Here is a 17671-nt window from a genome sequence, read left to right on the forward strand (position 1 = left end):
CTTGTATCGTCCCCAGTGCTTAATTTGTTAAGTGCTTACTATGTGCAAAACACTGTTCTAAGCGCTGGGGGGATACAAGGTGATCAGGTTGTCCCACATGGGGCTCACAGTTTTCATTCCCATTTTACAGATGAGGTAACTGGGGCTCAGAGAAGTTAAGTGACTTGCCCAAAGTCACACAGCTGACAAGCGGCAGAGTCGGGATTCAAACCCATGACCTCCGACTCCCAAGCCCGCACTCTTTCCACTGAGCCACACTGAAAGTGTCTGGCACATAGTAAGTGCTTAATAGATACTAATAAAAATAAAAAATAAAAATAAGAGCAGAGTTTAATAATAGTAATAATAATAATGTTGGTATTTGTTAAGCGCTTACTTTGTGCAGAGCACTGTTCTAAGCGCTGGGGTAGATACACAGGAATGAGGTTGTCCCACATAAGGCTCACAGTCTTCTTCCCCAGTTTACAGATGAGGGAACTGAGGCACAGGGAAGTGAAGTGACTTGCCCACAGTCACACAGCTGACAAGGGGCAGAGTGGGATTCGAACCCATGACATCTGACTCCCAAGCCCGGGCTCTTTCCACTGAACCACGCTGCTTCTCTAGTACAGTGCCTGGCACATAGTAAATGCTTAACAAATTCCATCAAAAAATATTACTGATTTATTGATTGATTGAGAGCTGTTGGTGAAATACAAAATTTAAAGATATGCACCCCTGCCTCCCCTAGGTGGAAACTCATAGGAACAAAGTGCTTTTCCAAATAATAACTGAGACCCTCATTAAGCACTTACTCTGTGCCAAGCACTGTACTGAGAACTAGGATAGATGCAAGGTCATCAGGTTGGACACTCTCCCTGTCCTGTGGGGCAGGGCTAACAGTCTAAGCAGGAGGGAGAACAGGGATTGAATCCCCACTTTACAGATGAGGAAAACTGAGGCTCAGACAAAGTTAAATGAGTTGCCCAAGGTCACACAACAGACAAGCAACATCTCATATGTATGAGGAACATCTCATAGCAGCCCCCAGGAGCACATCAGATCTGCGCTACTCCTGCTGTCATGCCATGGAGCGCTAATGGGGGCAATCTGGGTACCAGGACCCCTCGACCCTTTCAACAGATTCCCAGTGCTTTTCCCGGCCTTGAGGACCATCCCTCTGCCACTGGGACCACTGAGATGGAGCCGCGGACTCAACTGCTACAAAGGGAAGATGTTGACTTTGTGCGTGTTATTGCCATTGTTCTTGTCTGTCCGTCTCCCCCGACTAGACTGTAAGCCTGTCAAACGGCAGGGACTGTCTCTATCTGTTGCTGACTTGTTCATCCCAAGCGCTTAGTACAGTGCTCTGCACATAGTAAGCGCTCAATAAATACTATTGAATGAATGAATGAATGAACAAGCGGCGGAGCCACCCTTTCCCCTATGGAGTTGAAATCTATGAGCCCTCGAGCTGGGCTGGAAGGGTATTGTACTCTCCCAAGGGCTTAGTAAAGTGCTCTACATACAGTAAGTGCTCAATCAACACCTTTGATTGATTGATTGATTGATTGATTGATTGGGGTATGGACAGTTCCTGTGACCTTCTGCTCTCCTGCGCTCCTTATATGTTGTTATACTCTCCCCAGTGCTTAGTACAGTGCTCTGCACATGATAAGCACTCAATAAATATGATTATAGTGATATTTGTTAAGCTCTTACTATGTGCCAAGCACTGTTCTAATCTCTGGGATAGACACAAGGTAATGAGGTTGTTCCACATGCGTTGTCCCACAGTCTTAATCCCCATTTTACAGATGAGGTAACGGAGGCACAGAGAAGTAAAGTGACTTGCCAAAAGTCACACAGCTGACAAGTGGCAGAGCCAATATTAGAACCCGCGACCTCTGAATCCCAAGCCCGTGCTCTTGCCAAAAAGCCATGCTGCTTCTCTCCTTCTCCATCCTATCAACAGGGAAGAAGCTTTAGCTTATTATGGGCAGGAAACATGTCTGCTAATTCTGCTGTATTGGATTCTCTTGAGCACTTAATATAGTGCTCAAGTCACTTCACTTCTCTGGGCCTCAGTTACCTCATCTGTAAAATGGGGATGAAGACTGTGAGCCTCTCGTGGGACAACCTGATGACCTTGTATCTACCTCAGCGCTTAGAACAGTGCTCTGCACATAGTAAGCGCTTAACAAATACCAACATTATTACTCATGGTAAGCATTCAATAAACACCATCTATTGATTGCTAAGAGAGGCACGTGCAGAGATGTACGATCCGGCAGGGAATGTGTCTGTTTATTGTTGTATCGTATTCTCTCAGGCAGTCAGTACAGTGCTCTGCATATGTTAAGTGCTCAATAAATACGAATGAATGAAAGAACGAACGAATGTGCGGCCAGACCACCTAGAGGTTGAAGCAGACAGTCGAGCCCCAGCTCCTCTGTGTGAACGCGGGTCTGTGTTTTGGGCAATCGGCTCCCACGGTCTACTGCTTTCTTGTTTATTTCTCGGGGTGACTCCAACGAAGCCACCCATCCTTTGCGGTGTGGCCTTTCTGTCAAAACCAAAGTCTCCACTTCTCCTTTCTACACCTGGGGCACAAGGCAAAAGGACAAGCCCAAAACCCCGTGAGTGAAGATTTGCAGTGCAGTGTGGCTTGGAAAGAGAGGAAATGGAAGCAGAAGGAATCTATGAGAATATCTACCAGGGAAAAATACCTCCTCAGATGCTGGGTAAGGATGCAGGCATCAAATCCTGTGCTTTATTTGCTTGGGCAAATCCTCTTTTTATTTTAACCATCTTCGTGAAATTCCCTGTTCTAAGTTGTGCACTTTTAAATGACCTAGTTTCTTTGGGGTGGTAAAGGTATTGTTATTATTATTAGTAGTAATAATAATAATAGTATTTTTAAGCGCTTACTATGTGCCAGGCATTGTACTGAGTGCTCGGGAGGGTTATTGATGAATCAGTGGCACCAGGAGGAGAACTAGGCATTATATAGGAATTGGTCCTGAATCCTGCAGTGGTTTTCATTATTAATGACTGAGATGAGAATATCATTTAAAAAATGCAACTTGAAAATTTTTTTTCAAATTATTCACCTAATCACTGGGATTTTTTTGAAGATCTACTTTATACAGAGCTATGTAATAATAATGTTGGTATTTGTTAAGCGCTTACTATGTGCCGAGCACTGTTCTAAGCGCTGGGGTAGACATAGGGGAATCAGGTTGTCCCACGTGGGGCTCACAGTCTTAATCCCCATTTTACAGATGAGGGAACTGAGGCACAGAGAAGTTAAGTGACTTACCCACAGTCACACAGCCGACAAGTGGCAGAGCTGGGATTCGAACTCATGAGCCCTGACTCATTCATTCAATAGTATTTATTGAGCGCTTAGTATGTGCAGAGCACTGTACTAAGCGCTTGGGATGAACAAGTCAGCAACAGATAGAGACAGTCCCTGCCGTTTGACAGGCTTACAGTCTAATCGGGGGAGACGGACAGACAAGAACAATGGCACTAAATGACTCCAAAGCCCGTGCTCTTTCCACTGAGCCACATAGGGGGAAGAGGGGAAAAGGGGTAGAGGAAAATAGAGGAAAGGGAGAGAGAAATTCCTTTGCACAGGAGCTCAGTCCTGGAGCCCTTGTTACCGGCCCAAAACACATCCCCCATTCACCAAAGGAGAGTCCATCATCAACAACAAGGTTAATTTTTAAGGTGGTTTGCCTACAAATTCAGTGCAGAATAAAGTCCTCAGTCTCCCAGAATTGAGTGTGTGTTTTTTGTTGGTTTGGACCCAAGTTAACCACCCGTTTGCATGAGGCTGGTTCTTCCATGTTCCCTCTGCATCCTGCTTTATAGGCAACGGTCAGCTTGGGACAAATATCGGCAGAATCGTACGGCCCATCTCTTTCTCAGGAAATAAGCTTCCACCCACCCTCAGAGATACCAAAACTCAATGGAAAGAGGAGTACACTGAAGAAGAAAGTACTATGGGCGAGCCTAATATAAGTAAAAGTCACAGTCTTGGACTTAAAGAGCAGGTAGTCTAATGGGGGAGACAGGAAGATGGAATCATTTACAAGGGAGAAAAGAGGAATCAATCTAGCCATCAGTGGTATTTATTGAGCACTTACTGTGTGCAGAGCACTGTACTAGGCATTTGGACAGCTCTAATGCAACAGAGTTGGTTGACACCTCCCCTGCCAACAACCAGTTTACAACCTAGGTTTGAGCAGGAGGATGTTAAAAGGATATGTGAATAAATGATGATAAACAGAGTAGGTAAAAATATGTATATATAATTAAGTTCTGTGGGTGGCTATTAATATTAATTACCCCCTTCTAGACTGTGAACCTATTGTTGGATAGGGATTGTCTCTATCTGTTGCCGAATTGTACTTTCCAAGCGCTTAGTACAGTGCTCTGCACACAGTTATCACTCAAAAAATACGACTGAATGAATAAATGAATATTATGTGTGGACAAAGGTGGCTGCTGAGATAATGTGATTTGGAGAGAAGAAAATTAATTGGGGAAATTACTTAAGGAAGGATCATTAATGTCTCATCTCCCCCCACTAATTTCCCCCACTACTGCCCCCCTTTTTAGTGTTATTTGTTAGGTGCTTACTGTGTGCCAGACATTGTGCTAAGTGCTGGGGCAGATACAAGCTAATCAAGTTGGACATCAGCTGATGTCTCAAAAGCGATTCACAGTCTTAATCCCCATTTTACTGATGAGGAAACTGAGCCCCAGAGAAGTGAAGTGACCGGCCCAAGATCACACAGCAGATGAGTGGCAGAACCGGGATTAGAACCCAAGTCCTTCTGACTCCCATGCCCAGGCTCTACCCATTAGGCCTCACTACTTCTGCACCTCCACACCACCTAAGCACTGGGGCACACTCACACTGTGATTCTTATGGTAAGTATTTTTACACTCTAGGGCTTCCTCCTACCTGTAATTTATTTTTGTGCCTGTCTCCCCTGCTAGATGAGAAGCAACGGGGCTCAATGGAAAGAGCACGGTCTTGGGATTCAGGGGTCATAGGTTCTAATCCCAGCTCCGCCACCCATCAGCTGTGTGACTTTGGGCAAGTCACTTAACCTCTCAATGCCTCAATTCCTTCATCTGTAAAATGGGGATTAAGACTGTGAGCCCTATGTGGGTCATCCTGATTACCTTGTATCTACCCCGGCGCTTAGAACAGTGCTTGGCAAATAGTAAGCGCTTAACAAATACCATCATTATTATTATCCTACTGAGAGCTCACCTCCTCCAAGAGGCTTTCCCAGACTGAGCTTCCCCATTTCCCTCTGCTCCCTCTCTGCCCCCGCTTCACCTCCCCTCAGCTAAGCCACCTTTCCCCCCTTTCCCTCTGCTCCTCCCCCTCTCCCTTCCCCTCCCCTCAGCACTGTGCTCATTTGTATAGATTTTCATTACCCTATTTATTTTGTTAATGAGGTGTACATCCCCTTGCTTCTATTTATTGCGATTAAGTTGTCTTGTTTTTGGCCGTCTGTCTTCCCCGATTAGTCTGTAAGCCCATCAGTGGGCAGGGATTGTCTTGCCGAATTGTACATTCCAAGTGCTTAGTACAGTGCTCTGCACATAGTAAGCGCTCAGTAAATACTTTTGAATGAATCAGTGAATAGATTGAAAGCTCTTTGCAGGCAGGGATCAGGTCTACTAACGTTTTTACATGTTCTGAATCAGTCCCTCCGACGTAGACTGTGACAACTTGTGGGTCACGGACTGTGTCCGAGACAATTATCTTGTATCAGTCCCGGCACTTAGAATGGTATTGAAAACACGGGCTTTTGACACATAGTAAGCGCCAGAGAAATACCATAAAAACAATTAATAAATGCCATCGATTGATTTTCTTATAGTTTTTTTAAGCACTTACTAGTCAGTCATATTTATTGAGTGCTTACCGTGTGCAGAGCACTGTACTAAGTGCTTGAGAGAGGACAATATAACAATAAACTGACAGATTCCCTGCCCACAATGAGCTTATGGTCTAGAGGACAAGCTGACAATCTAGAGAAGGAATGAGAAGGAGGTTTTCCTGGATGGGCTGGAGAACATAAACTGTGGACAGGGAACATATCTACCAACTCTGTTGTATTGTACTTTCCCAAGCATTTAGTACAATGCTCTGCATACAGGAAGCGCTCCATAAATGCAATTGATTTGTAACATGTCTACCAATTCTGATCTTTTGTCCTCTCCCAAATGCTTAGGATAGTGTTCAGCAAACAGTAAGCATTCTATAAATACGGTTGATTGATTGATTATTAAACTGGGAGGGGGTGACCCAAGAGCCAGATCTAGTTTTTGAAGGGGGAGTTCAGGGATTGCCTGGCCAAGGAGGCTTTTATCCTTTAGATCCGTTTATCATCATCAGTGCTATTTACTGCTGTTTACCATGTGCAGAGCACTGTACTAAAAACTTAGGATAGTACAAGAAGGTCATGGATTATATTGCAGCTCTGCCACTTGTCTGCTTTGTGATCTTGGGCAAGTCACTTCATTTCTATGTGCCTCAGTTACCTACTCTGTAAAATGGGGACCGAGACAGTGAGCACCACATGGGACAGGGACTGTGTCCAACCTGATTTGCTTGTTTCCACCCCAGTGCTTAGTACAGTGCCCGGCACAAAGTAAATGCTTAACAAATACCATCGTTATTATTGTTAGAATTATTATTACAACAGAGTTGGTAGACATGTTCCCTGCCCACAAGAAGCTGCCAGTCTACAGGGGGAAAACAGACATTAATATGAATCAATAATTTATAATATATAAATATAGAAAGAGCTGACAGTCTAGAGGGGGAGAAGGACATTAATATAAATCAATAATTTCTAATATATAAATATAGAGATGAGCAGTGTTGTCTGATGGTTAGAGCACAGGACTGGGAGTCAGAAGGACCTGGGTTATAATCCTGACTCTGCCACTTTTCTGCGGTGTGACCTTGGACAAGTCCCCTAACTTCTCTTGGCCTCAGTTCCCTCATCTGAAAATGGGGATTAAGATTGTGAGCCCCACCTGAGACATGGACTGTGTCCAACCTGATTAGCTTGTATTCACCCTAGCACCTGGCACAGAGTAAGCATTTAGCCAATACCATTATTATAGATAATAGTTGTAGAAAATTATTGTAGAAGAAAGTAGATATATAATTTATGGGTGCTTCCTTTTCTCCCCCCTCCAGGAGTACCCCCTAAGGACAAGGTCCCTCTGGCCCAGAGGACCCCCCGTATCGCCCAAGTTATCCTGACCCTCTTGGTGTTGGCCCTGACCTCCTCCCTCATCACCATGCTCATCCTGTGTAAGTTTCTTGGGAGCTCCGGACTCCCAATTCTTGGAATTATCTCTCTCTGCTGAGACGGCTGATTGAAACAGGGTGGGTGCCAGAATCAGCGTGGTCTGGTGGATAGACCCCAGTCCTAGGAGTCAGAGGACCTGGGTTATAATCCCGGCCCCGCCGCTCGTCTGCCGGGTGACCTCGGGCGAGTCGCTTTACTTGTCTGGGCCTCAGTTTCCTCATCTGTAAAACGGGGATTAAGACTGTGAGCCTAGGGCTAGACTGTGAGCCCGCTGTTGGGTAGGGATTGTCTCTACCTGTTGCCGAATTGTAATTTCCAAGCGCTCAGTACAGTGCTCTGCACACAGTAAGCGCTCAATAAATATGATTGAATGAATGAAAGAATACACTGCCTGGAACATAGTAAGTGCTTAACAAAAAAGAAAGAAAAGAAAATGGCTGTGAACCCCCTATGAGACAGGGACAATGTCCGACCTGAGTATGTTGTGTCTATAGAGAAGCCGCGTGGCTCAGTGAAAAGAGCCCAGGCTTGGGAGTCAGAGGTCATGGGTTCGACTCCCGCCTCCGCCACTTGTTAGCTGTGTGACTTTGGGCAAGTCACTTAACTTCTCTGTGCCTCAGTTCCCTCATCTGTAAAATGGGGATCAAGACTGTGAGCCTCATGTGGGACAACCTGATTACCCTGTATCTACCCCAGCGCTTAGAACAGTGCTCTGCACATAGTAAGCGCTTAACAAATATCAACATTATTATTATTATTATTATCACCTCAGCACTGGAGAGTTTCCAGTACTCTACCAGTCTAGGCTTTGGGAGGAGAGTCAAGCAGAGGCAGACCCATTCCATTCCTAGCCTGGACAGTGGCTAGCGAGTGGAAGGCAATCGGCTACAAGGCAAAACTCCCCTGTGCTGGGCAGCAGCGGCCTGGGAGAGAGTCGTGGGCGGACACTCGAGTTGACTGCGTGGAAGAAGGCAATGGAAAAACCACTTCCGGATTTTTCCTAAGAAAACTCTATGGATCTGCTACCAGAACGATTGCAGGTGGAGGAAGGTGTTCTGGGAGAGATGTGTCCAAGGAGTCGCTGTGGGTTGGAGATGAGTCGACAGCATAAGACAAGACAAGACCTCAGCACTTAGCGGAGTGCTTGGTGTAAATATTTAACACCATTCTTATTATTCTTTGATGTGACATAGCATAATGAAAACAGAATGAATACCATTCATTCATCCATTCAACCGTATTTATTGAGTGCTTACTGTGTGCAAAGCACTGAACTAAGTGCTTGGGAGAGTACAATACAACATTTAATGGACACATTCCCTGCCCATAACGAGCTATTCTTCTCATTATTCCCGTATGTTACAGAACTCAGTATGGAAACTGAGTTCCAGTTAATCTCCCTGATCTGACCCATAATCATACTTTCAAGTCTTTTTTTTTAAGGTATTTGCTAAGTGCTTACTAGGTTCCAGGCTCTGTACTAAGCACTGGAGTAGATACAAGCTAATTTGGTTGGACCCAGTCCCTGTCCCACGTGGGGCTCACAATCTTAATCCCCATTTTACAGATGAGGGAACCGAGGCATAGAAAAGTGAAGTGTGACTTCCCCAAGGCCACATAGACAAGCAGCAAAACTGGGATTAGAACCCAGGCCCTTCTGACTTCCAGGCCCGAGCTCTATTCATTAGGCCACCCTGCTTCTTAACATGGCGGATTCAACATAGCACTCGTGTATCTATTTACCATTAAATTTTCTACGTTTGTTTTTATCACTTGCATCTGTGCTCTGACTCACAGCTCCTGTATATTTGCTAGGCTATGCTGCTTCTCTAAATAAGTCTTCTTAGAGTTGGTTTCCCTATAATTCCTTATAGTTTGCTCTCCTGATATTTCCAATCTGTTTTCGCTTGGGTTTGGTTTTTTTTTTTAGATTTTCATGAAGGGAGATACCTACCACTAAACCAAGTGGGGGAGATTGGGAGAAAAGGCTGTTTGGAGAACAGTTCATCAGTTTGGGACATCGAGATGTTACAGAATCGTGTGGAGAATTTCAGCATCCTGTATGCAGCCGTCAGAGAGGAATACGGTAATTCCGCCAAACTCCACCACTCCTTTGGCCGAAGGGGATCATTAGCGTGGCTCAATAGAAAGAGCCCTGGCTTGGGAGTCAGAGGTCATGGCTTCTAATCCCGGCTCCGCTGCTTGTCAGCTGTGTGACTTTGGGCAAGTCACTTAACTTCTCTGTGCCTCAGTTACCTCATCTGTAAAACGGGGATTAAAACTGTGAACCCCAGGTGGGACAACTTGATCACCTTGTATCCCCCAGCACTTAGAACAGTGCTTTGCACATAGTTAACGCTTAACGATATACCATCATTAGTATTATTATTATTATTCTTGCCTCGCAATCAGTCAATAGTATTTATTGAACACTTACAGTGTGTGGAAGCTCTAGACTGTAAGCTCGTTGCAGTCAGGGAATGTGTCTGTTATCATTGTTATATTTTGTACTCTCCCAAGTGCTTAGTACAGTGCTCTGTACACAGTAAAAGCCTATAAATCCATTCATTAGTATTTATTGAGCGCTTACTATGTGCAAAGCACTGTACTAAGCGCCTGGAATGTACAATTTGGCAACAGATAGAGACAATCCCTGCCCATTGACGGGCTTACAGTCTAATCAGGGAGACAGACAGACAAAAACAACATAGACTGAATGATGGCGGAGTGCTGTTGTAAGCACTTTGGAGAGTTGTCATTCATGCAGTCATTTATTGAGAGCTTACTGTGTGCAAAGCACTGTACTTTGCACTAGGGAGAGTTCATTCATTCAATCATTGTCATTTATTGAGCGCTTACTGTGTGCAAAGCATTGCACTGAGCACTTGGGAGGGTACAGAAGAACAATAAACAGACACATTCCCTGCCCATAATGAGCTTACAGTCTAGAGTGCAATATAACAGAGTTGGTAGACATATTCCCTGTCCATGACGAGCTTACACACATCCACACATTTTACATCCATCTCTCTCTTGTGGGCTTTCTGATGTTTTTTCTCATAGGAGAAAAATGTCTCTTTCACTTCACAGCCAAGTCCCCACCCCCTCAACCCTTCAACTGGCAAGCTTCCTTTCACTAGACCTGAGTACGTGGGCAAGCAGCATGGTGGAGTGGATAGAGCCCGAGTCTGGGAGTCAGAAAGTCATGGGTTCAAATCCTGGCTCTGCCACTTGTCTGTTGTGTGACTTCACTTCATTTCTCTATGCTTCAGTTACCTCATCTATAAAATGGGGATTGAGAATATGAGCCCCATGTGGGACAGGGACTATGCCCAATTTGATTAGCTTGTATCCACCCCAGTGCCTAACATGTAGTAAGTGCTTAATAAATGCCATTATTATTATTATTATTATTCACTAAACTTGGGCAACTAGAGCTGATAGAGCCTTTTGGAGGAAACTTTTGCTGCCAAGGATGGGGTGAGGTGGCAATCATCACCAAACCTGCTGCCAGTTTACCTACCAAGACACACAATCTCTCTCTCACTCTCTCTCTCTCTCTATGCCGGTGAAGCCAGTGGAAGTGGTGGGGAAAAAATTCTTTGGACAAAACATCACTTTGTCTGTGATAGAGAAGCAACATGGCTCAGTGGAAAGATCACGGGCTTGGGAGTCAGAGGTCATGGATTCTAATCCCTGCTCCGCCACTTGTCAGCTAAGTGACCTTGGGCAAGTCACTTAACTTCTCTGTGCCTCAGTTCCCTTATCTGTAAAATGGGGATGAAGACTGTGAGTCCCACGTGGGACAACCTGATCACCTTGTTTCCCCCCACCGCTTAAAACAGTGCTTTGCACATAGTAAGACTTAACAAATGCCATCATTATTATTATTATCATTATTATTATTATTATTATTAAAGTGAGAGCCCTGGGGGATGGGAGAAAAGGGGCACCAGTTGTTTTGGCTTTTTTTTTTTGTATTTGTTGAGCCCTTACTATGTTCCAGGCACAGTAGTAAGCACTGGGTAGATACAACCTAATCAGGTTGGGTTTCATTCTTTCATTCAGTCGTATTTATTGGGCACTTACTGTGTGCAGAGCACGATACTAAGTGCTTGGGAGAGTACAGTACAATAAACAGACCCGTTCCCTGCCCGCAACGAGTTTATGGTCTAGAGGATTCAGCCCATGTCCTACATGGGGCTCAGTCTTAATCCGCTTTTTACAGATGAGGGAACTGAGGCCCATGAAAGTGAAGTGACTTACCCAAGGTCACACAGCAGATAAGTGGCAGAGCGGGATTAAACCCCAGGTCCTTGTCACTTCCGGGACTATGTTCTATCCACTAGGCCACGTTGCCGTGATCATGTACATCCCATTGGCCAGGGTTATGGTAGGAGAAAACTGCATCTACAGGGAGCGAGGAATGCAGAAAAAAGCAAGTCACCCCCTCCCCCCATCTTCTTCCCCATCTCCAACCCTTCAGCACCCAAGAGCAGATTGTATTTGAGAGTGCACTTGGGTGTCTGTAAAAGGCTACATAACCCTGTTACACCTCAAAATCTCAGAAAATCATAATTGCTTCTCCTCCTCTAAAAGTGAGTCAGATTTCTTTGAATTTTTCTACTTGTATTGAAGTGCTTACTATGTGTCAAGCACTGTACTAAGTGCTGGAGTAGATACAAGATAATCAGGTTGGACACAGACCCTGTCCCACGCGGGACTCCCTGTCTAAAATAGAGGGAGGAAGATTTAATCCCCATTTTACAGGTGAGGGAACGGAGGCCCAGAGAAGGTAAGCGACTGGTCCAAGGTCACTCAGCAGGCAAGTGGTGGGGCTGGGATTAGAACCCACATCCTCTGACTCCCAATCCCGTGTTCTATCCGCTAGGCCACACCGCTTCTTGTGGGAAGGGGGTCTGTTGTTCTGACTCGTCTCGTCTCTCCCCCCTTCCAAGGTACCTTTGTGAAGATGCTCTCCAAAGGCTGGGAATACTACGGAGGGCATCTCTACTACTTTTCCAAAGGGAAGAAGTCCTGGGATAATGCTGAGAAGTTCTGTGCCGCTCAGAATTCTCACCTGGCCTCCGTGACTTCAGTGGAAGAGCAGGTGGGTGCCAGCCACATTTTTTTTATGGTGGGATTTGTTAAGCGCTTCGATGTGCCAATCAATCAATAGTATTTTTTGAGCACTTACTGTGTTCAGGGCACTGTACTAAGCGCTTGGGCGTGTACAACACAATAAGAGATCAGTCACATTCCCTGCCTAGTAGACCATACAGTGTCTCAAGAAAGATAGGCTTTTTAAGTCTGTGACATCAACTGTATCCTGTAGGAGTTCCTCTTTAAGTACACATCCGGCATCTATCAGTGGATCGGTCTGACCGACAAGGGGAAAGAAGGCACCTGGCACTGGATCGACGGGACACGGTATAACGAGGCAGAGAACCGGCGGTGAGTTCAGGGAGTCGGCCGTCCCCCGTCCCTCCCAAGCCCCTCACCTTTGGGGTCCGGGAAGTCCTCTAGACTGTCAGCTAGTTGTGGGCAGGGATCGTTTCTGTTCCTTGTTATATTGTACTCTCCCCAGCACTTAGGACAGTGCTCTGCACCCAGTAAGTACTCAACAAATCAACAGCATGGTGTAGTAGATAAGAGCATAGGCCTGGGAGGCAGAAGGACAAGGGTTCTAATCCTGGCTCCGCCACTCGTCTGCCACTTCTCTGCCTCCGTTACCTCATCTGGAAAATGGAGATTGAGACTCTGAGCCCCATGTGGGACAGGGACTGTGTCCAACCCGGTTTGCTTGTGTTCACTCCAGCGCTTACTACAATGCCTGGCACATAGTAAGTGCGTAACATATACCGCAGTTATTATTATTATTGTTGTTAATAATAATATATGTGATTAAATGAATGAATGAATGGGGAAGGGCAGGCCTAGCTTTGGCTCCAAGGCCTGCGAGCTCCTTGGATATGGAGGAGCCAGGAAGATGACCATGCCTGAAGGGGTCATCCCTGTTCTTGGGGCTTTGGGGAGGGTGTCCCTGGGCATGCATTCCCAGAGGAGAGGAGAATGAGGGACTCCTCACCCACAGGAGGCAGAAACAACAGGGAGACACTGGGGCAAAAAGGGATTAAACAACACCCCAAAAAGGGTAGACAGAGCTCCGGGTTAAGGATAAGCAAGCTATATTTTCAGGTCCAAATAAAGTTACACAACTGTTTTCATTTTGGTTGAGCATCCTCTTGGAGTCTTATATACCCCAAAAGCTGAGCCATAGCATCTGCTAAAATAAATCTTCAGTGATGTCTCTTAGGGAATAATATTATTATTATGGTATTAAACATTTACTACGTGCCAGGCACTGTACTAAGCAGTGGGGCCGATACAAAATAATCAGGTCAGACACAGTGTGCCTCAGGAGATGTCTCAACCTATCAGGGTGGGGTGTCTGCCTGAAGAGGATGACAGGGCAGGGAGACCCTGGTTTTTATAGAACACTTCCTCCATGTCCCTGCTGAGAATGCTAGGAGAGGAGGAAAGGTTGACCCTGAAGTCACATTGTAGAACATTTGTCCCCTGGGTTTTCAGGAGGGAGGAGTTTTTTAGACTAAACTGTATAATCCTTGTGAGCAGGGAATAATAGTAATAATAATAATTTTGATATTAGTTAAGCGCTTACTATGTGTCGGGCACTGTTCAAGTGCTGGGGTGGCTACAAGCAAATTGGGCTGGACACATTTCCTGGCCCATATGGGGTTCAGAGTTTCAATCCTCATGTTACAGATGAGGGAACTGAGGCCCAGAGAAGTGAAGTGACTTGCCCGAGATCACACGGCAAACAAGCTGAAATTAGAAGCCAGTTCATTCTGATTCGTTCATTCATTCTTTCCCATTCAGTCGTACTTATTGAGCACTTACTGTGTGCAGAACACCGTATTAAGTGCTTGGAAAGTACAGTTCAGCAACAAGTAGAGACAATCCCTGGCCACAACAGGCTCACAGTCTAGAAGGAGGGAGACAGGCATCAAAACAAGTAAATAGGCATCAATAGCATCAATATAAATAAATAGAATTATAGAAATATGCACATCATCAATACAAATAAATAGAATTATAAATATGTACATAGATACACAAGCTCGTGCTCTGTCCACTAGGCCACACTGCTTCTCTCGGCTTCCCTCGGTGTCTTCTTTGTTCCACTGTCTCTGGAGCTAGATGGACAGAGCCTCTGGGCATCCAAGGGCCTTCCCCATTGCTCTACCCCTCTGGGTTGTAAGCTCATCATGGGCAGTGAATGTGTCTGTTATACAGCTCTACTGTACTATCCCAAGCTCTTAATACAGAGCTCGGCACACAGTAAGTGCTCAGTAAATACCTCTGATGGATTCCGGATCACTAAAAACGATTTTACCTCTTGGTATCACTCAATCATATTTACTGAGCTTACTCCGTGCAGAACCCTGAACTAAGCGCAAGGGAGAGTACGATACAACAATAAGCAGACACATTCCCTGCCCACAACGCGCTGGCAGTCTGGAGGGTCTGGAATTAAAGTCCTTGACATTTTCCAGGTTCTGGGTTGATGGACAGCCAGACAACTGGAATCAGGGACTGGACCTACAGGAAGATTGTGTCCATTTCCAGAGCGAACATACGAAGTCATGGAACGACGGGAACTGTAACCACAAGTATAACTGGATTTGTAAGAAGGTCCTTCGCCATCTTCTGGTTCAGTGACCAAGCCAGTATGCAGACCCTAGTTTACCTTGTGGAGCATCACTGACTTTAAGACTGTTTTGGGGCTTGGGCCGGGAGGGGTGGGCAGCTGATGGTATTTCTTAAGCATTTACTTTGTGCTAGGCACTGTACTAAACACTGGGGTAGGTACAAAATAATTAAGTTGGACACAGAATATGTCCAATGTAGGGCTCACAGTCTAATCCCCACTTTACAGATGAAGAAACTGAGGACCTGAGAAGTAAAGTGGCTCAGTGGAAAAAGCACGGGCTTTGGAGTCAGAGGTCATGGGTTCGAATCCCGGCTTGGCCACTTGCCAGTTGTGTGACTGTGGGAAAGTCACTTCACTTCTCGGTGCCTCAGTTACCTCATCTGTAAAATGGGGACGAAGAGTGTGAGCTCCATGTGGGACAACCTGATTCCCCTGTGTCTACCCCAGCACTTAGAACAGTGCTCGGCACATAGTAAGCGCTTAACAAATACCAACATTATTAAAGTGATTTGTTCAAGGTTACCCAGCTGAGCCAGAATTAGAGTCTAGGATTTTCTGACTCCCAGAGCTGAGTGTTCTCCACTAGGCCACGCTGCTTCTCACCTAGTACAGTGCCCATAGTCAGTGCTCAATAAATGCCACTGATTGATTGATTAATTGAATGAACGGGTTCTTTTGGGGTGTCTGTCTTCCTTTTGCTCTGGCTTTATTGGTGATTTTTATAGGGCTTGGGCAGACCTCCCCTTCTCCTCCTGCTCACCCCGGTCATCCTGGCAAGTACCCCATCTTCCCACCCTTAATTGCATAAATGAGCGGTAAAATGGAGAGAGAGTCCCGGGTATCACAACGCCCCTTGCTCCCTTGCCTCGGCCTTCAACGTCTAAGTGTAAACTCTAAGTTCATTACGAGCAGGGGATGTGTCTACTTTCTGTTGCATTGTACTCTCCCAAGAGCTTAGTACAGCAGTCTGCACATAGTAAGCACTCAATAAATATGATTGATGGATTGAGCAAATATTTGGTAGAAAGCTGGTGAAGCCCAATGGGTTGGGAGACGGGGAGTAATCTCCAGTCATAATTATAATAATAATTATGGTATTTGTTAAACCCCTGCTGTATGCCAAGCACTGTTCTGAGCGCTGGGGTAGGTAGAAGGTACTCAGGTTGGACACCATCTCTGTCCCACGGGAGGCTCACTTTTACATTTTACAGATGAGGGAACTGAGGCACAGAGAAGTAAGGCAATGTGGGGCAAAGGACTGTATCCGACCCGATTTGCTTGTAGCCGCCCCAGTGCCTATTACAGTGCCTGGCATATAGTAAGCGCTTAATAAATACCATACTTTTTATTATTTCCTCTTCTCCCAATCCCTTCTGTGACTCCTTTGCATGCTTCATTCACCCCTTAGCCCCACAGCACTTATGCCCATATCTGTAATGTATCAATATTAATGCCTCCCCCTCTAGACTGTAAGTGGTGGTGGTGGGCAACCCTTTCATTCATTCATCCATTTATTTATTTAGTCAATCACATTGAGAATTTATTGTGTGCAAACCCTGTACTCTAGGGGCTTAATATAAACCCAAAACTCACCTGTGCCGGGCAGCAGTGGCATCGGAGAGAGTGAAGGGCAGAGACTCATTTACTGCGTGGAAGGAGGCAGTGGTAAACCACTTGTGGGTTTTTACCAAGCAAACTGTAGGGATCCACTACCGGAACGATTGCAGATGGAGGTGGGGCGTTCTGGAAGAGATGTGTCCTTGGCATCACGATGGGTCGGACACGACCCGAAAGCATACGACGACAACAACTTTATATTGTTCTTTCCCCGGTTCTTAATACAGTGCTCTGCACACAGTAAGTACTCCATGGAAATGGTCAATGGATTTCTCCTGCAGAAAGTCATTGGCTCACTAACTCTAAGAGAACACCCTGTGGCTGCCAACACCTCTGGTTCGCCAGGGTTTGTGCTTCTGTTGCCTCAGCAGAGATGTGAGCCCTGGGGATGGGGGGGTGGGGGAGGAGGAGGAAGAGGAAGAGGAAAAGCAGCAGCAGTGGTCTGATGGTTCACATGGTGCCGTGCCGCTCCCCTGCCTCAGTCTCCCCTCTCATCCCGGTGGTGCCCCTTGCTGTCAGTCAGTCTCCTCCGAGGTTCTCACACTCTCAGCCACAGTTGAAAACCTGGTTTTTGCTAACGATCCTATCGGCTGCCTCAGACGTTTTTGATTAGATTGTTGGTTTCTGATATGGCTGGAAATTTTCACTGTCTGCTCCTTGTGGGCAGGGAACATGCCCATCAACTCAGTATCTACTCCCCCAGCACGTCCTACAGTGCTCTGCCCATGATAAATGTTCGGTAATCACCAATGTGTCTTCACCTCATTCCTCCCATCTACCCCCTCCGTGCTCAAACCCATCCACCGCATTTCTGTACACATAGGGTGTACTTTACAGATATGCCTATGAATGCTGCAGGGGAAGGTAGTTGTTGTCCAAAGGTCACCAATCCAGAGGTGTAGACGATGCAGAAGGGAAAAGGAGCCTGGGGGGAAGAGGACTTAATCTAAGAAGGCCTCTTGGCAGTTTTGCGACCTTAATA

The 17671-nt window shown here is 45.8% G+C and overlaps 1 protein-coding gene across 1 annotated transcript; it reads left to right on the forward strand.

The window, feature by feature from the left end:
- The first annotated feature begins 2509 nt into the window (after window positions 1-2509).
- Window positions 2510-15215, forward strand: LOC100086332 (C-type lectin domain family 4 member F-like). The gene is made up of 6 exons (XM_029062295.2): window positions 2510-2723; window positions 7223-7339; window positions 9268-9423; window positions 12296-12447; window positions 12673-12791; window positions 14915-15215. The coding sequence occupies exons 1-6, from the start codon at window positions 2663-2665 to the stop codon at window positions 15078-15080; spliced, it is 771 nt and encodes a 256-aa protein (XP_028918128.1). The 5' UTR covers window positions 2510-2662; the 3' UTR covers window positions 15081-15215.
- Window positions 15216-17671: the final 2456 nt, after the last annotated feature.

Source organism: Ornithorhynchus anatinus, chromosome 4, assembly GCF_004115215.2.
Source record: "Ornithorhynchus anatinus isolate Pmale09 chromosome 4, mOrnAna1.pri.v4, whole genome shotgun sequence".
In the NCBI taxonomy this organism is placed as follows: Eukaryota; Metazoa; Chordata; class Mammalia; order Monotremata; family Ornithorhynchidae; genus Ornithorhynchus; species Ornithorhynchus anatinus.

Bases quoted from the DNA above. Each gene is read 5' to 3' on its own strand.
- LOC100086332 (XM_029062295.2), top strand. From the start codon at position 2,663: ATGGAAGCAGAAGGAATCTATGAGAATATCTACCAGGGAAAAATACCT. The intron at 9,424-12,295 runs GTAATTCCGCCA...CCCCCTTCCAAG, and splicing joins AGCCGTCAGAGAGGAATACG to GTACCTTTGTGAAGATGCTC. The intron at 12,448-12,672 runs GTGGGTGCCAGC...TGTATCCTGTAG, and splicing joins TGACTTCAGTGGAAGAGCAG to GAGTTCCTCTTTAAGTACAC.